Source organism: Penaeus vannamei, chromosome 20 (genome assembly GCF_042767895.1).
Source record: "Penaeus vannamei isolate JL-2024 chromosome 20, ASM4276789v1, whole genome shotgun sequence".
Lineage (NCBI taxonomy): Eukaryota > Metazoa > Arthropoda > Malacostraca > Decapoda > Penaeidae > Penaeus > Penaeus vannamei.
Window position 1 is genome coordinate 4424886 of NC_091568.1, and position 2500 is coordinate 4427385.

Consider the following 2500-nt stretch of genomic DNA (forward strand, 5'->3'; position numbering starts at 1 on the left):
CATATCGCTTTATTTATTTATTTATTATTTATTTATTATTATTTTTTACATATTTAGCGTATCAACTGATATCATTTTATTTCTCATATCATATTTCTATTTGTTTTCCTTCCTAGTTATATAAATTCATAATATTCAATTACACCAACAATCTTTTATTTTATTACCTAGAGTCAAAAGAAAAGATATATAAATAAGTAAATAAATAAATAGGTAAATAAACAAATTAATACATAGATAGAGATAAATAAATATATGAATAAATAAATAGAAAAAATGAATTAATAGATAGATAGATGAATAATTAACCAAAATGAGCTGTGAAAGACCTTTTGAAAAACGTCATCAAATCCAGCTATACGTTATATGATATATTTTCCCCCATTGATCTCCAGCCGGCGGAGGTTAAAAGCACACTGAGACATACTAACGGGCGTTTATTTATCATGTTTTCTGTGGATTATTAATCGGGGCCGCTCCAAACTTTGATAACTTGTCTGAATCGAGTTAAGCTTTAATTTGTTTGTTTTGATTAACCTGCGTAATAACATCAAGGGGTTTAGCAGACTCCGCTGGGGTGGTTGTGAGAGGGAGAGAGGGAGGGGGAGGGGGGTGGAGAGGGAGGGGAAGGGGGGAGGAGAGGGAGGGGAGGGGGGAGGTCAAGTGCCTGCGTAAGAGACACTGACCACGTGTTTGACCAGTGAGGGTTCAAGGGTGCAGGGGGGGGGAGGGGGAGGATGTGGATGGGAGATGGGGGGAGAGGATTGATGAATGTGGGGATTGGAGAATGGGGATAGGGGGGGGGGGAGGGGGATTAAGAGATTGATTCTGGATTTTATTTTTGTTGCAATTCGGTCGGTTGTTTCATGCGTTTGTATGGGCGGAGTTTTGTTTTCTTTATTATGATTCGATTCATGATATTTATCGTTCTCTTGTGTCTCTTAACTACTCTTTCTTTCTTTTTCTCTCTCTCTATTTGTCTATTATATAGCTATCTATCTGTTTCCTATATATGTATGTATCTATTAGTCTATCTTTCTATTAGAGTCTCTCTCTCTCTCTCTCTCTCTCTCTCTCTCTCTCTCTCTCTCTCTCTCTCTCTCTCTCTCTCTCTCTCTCTCTCTCTCTCTCTCTCTCTCTCTCTTTCTTTCTCTCTCTCTCTTTCTCTCTCTCTCGCTCTCTCTCTTTCTGTTTATATATATATATATATATATATATATATATATATATATATATATATATATATATATACATATATGTATGTATATATGTATGTATGTATGTATATACACATTATTTAATGTTAGTGTGTACATGCATGTGCATAAGATACCGATACAGACATACTCCATGCATACCAGTACTTTGTTTCATATTCCATCCATGAATTGACCCTCGATTTTATTTCTCTCCCACAGGTCAGTGTTTGCCCCTCCGAGAACTCAGGTCAGTGCACAGTGCCATCTCACCCTGTTGTTACATAACTTGGATTACTTAGGTATCCTGTCCCTTAATTTTAAGTCATTTCATGAATAAAAGCAGATATCTTTAGGATCCCTTGAGATTCCAATTTCTCTTTCGTTCCCCCTTTTTTGGTTAGGTCTTTCCCCTTTCTAAAGAGGAAAGGGAAGGGGATAAAGGAAAGGGACAGACGGGGGTAAGGGGAAAAGGGAGGATATGTGAGGGGAAGGAGATGGGTAAGAGAGAGGTTAAGGTAAGGGAAAGGGAAGCGTTGTTGGGGTAAGGAAAGGGGTACAGCGGCTAAGGACGGGGTAAGAAGGGGTGAGGGGAGAGGGTTATTGGGATAAGGAAAAGGGAAAAGGGTTAGGAGAGTGAACATAGCAATGGGAAAGGGAAAGAAGTTAGGAGAAGGACTGAGGAAAAGGAGAAATGGGTTGGGAGAAAGGCAAAGGATAGAGGTGGCTAAGGAAAAGGGGAAAGGGGTCAAGAGAGGGGCTAAGGAAAGTGAAAATGGGGCAGGAGAAAGACTTAGGGAAAGGGAAAAGGGATAAGGAGAAAGGTAAAGGAAAAGGGGAAAGAAGTTAGGAGAAAGACCTAAAAAAAAGGGGAAATGGGTTGGGAGAAAGGTAAAGGAAAAGGACAAATGGGTTAGGAGAAAGACTTAGGAAAAGGAGAAAGAAGTTAGGAGAAAGACTTCAGGAAACGGAAAATGGATTAAGAGAAAGACTTAGGAAAAGGGGAAATGGAAGTGGAGAGGATAAGGGAAAGGGAAAAGGGGACACGATTCTGGGCAATGCCTCCCCTCCCCCCCTCCCCCCCCGTATGCCTAAAGGGAATAGACCTCGGGGCTTTCCGGAACAGAATGCCTGACATTTGTATAACAGCAGCCCGTTTCCATGGCTTAAGCCCTTTTTTCCCCCGCTCATGGCTTCGTGTGATATTAGTTCGGACATCGTGGCGCTATGTTGTTCTTATTTATTATCATTTCTGTATCATTTACCATCCCGACGCGGCGGGTTTTTGTTGATTAAATAGGATT

At 40.2% G+C, this 2500-nt stretch overlaps 1 protein-coding gene across 3 annotated transcripts in view; it reads left to right on the forward strand.

Moving 5' to 3' along the window:
- LOC113828121 (TOX high mobility group box family member 4-A) overlaps nucleotides 1-2500 on the forward strand; it is a 711447-nt gene that overhangs the window by 351914 nt on the left and 357033 nt on the right. For 2 of the 3 annotated variants that reach the window (XM_070134761.1, XM_070134763.1), the window contains exon 2: nucleotides 1419-1446. The exons of the other annotated variant lie outside the window; for it this stretch is intronic. In XM_070134761.1, the coding sequence (XP_069990862.1) occupies nucleotides 1419-1446 (28 nt within the window). The remainder of the gene's footprint in view (nucleotides 1-1418; nucleotides 1447-2500) is intronic. 3 annotated transcript variants of the gene reach the window in all.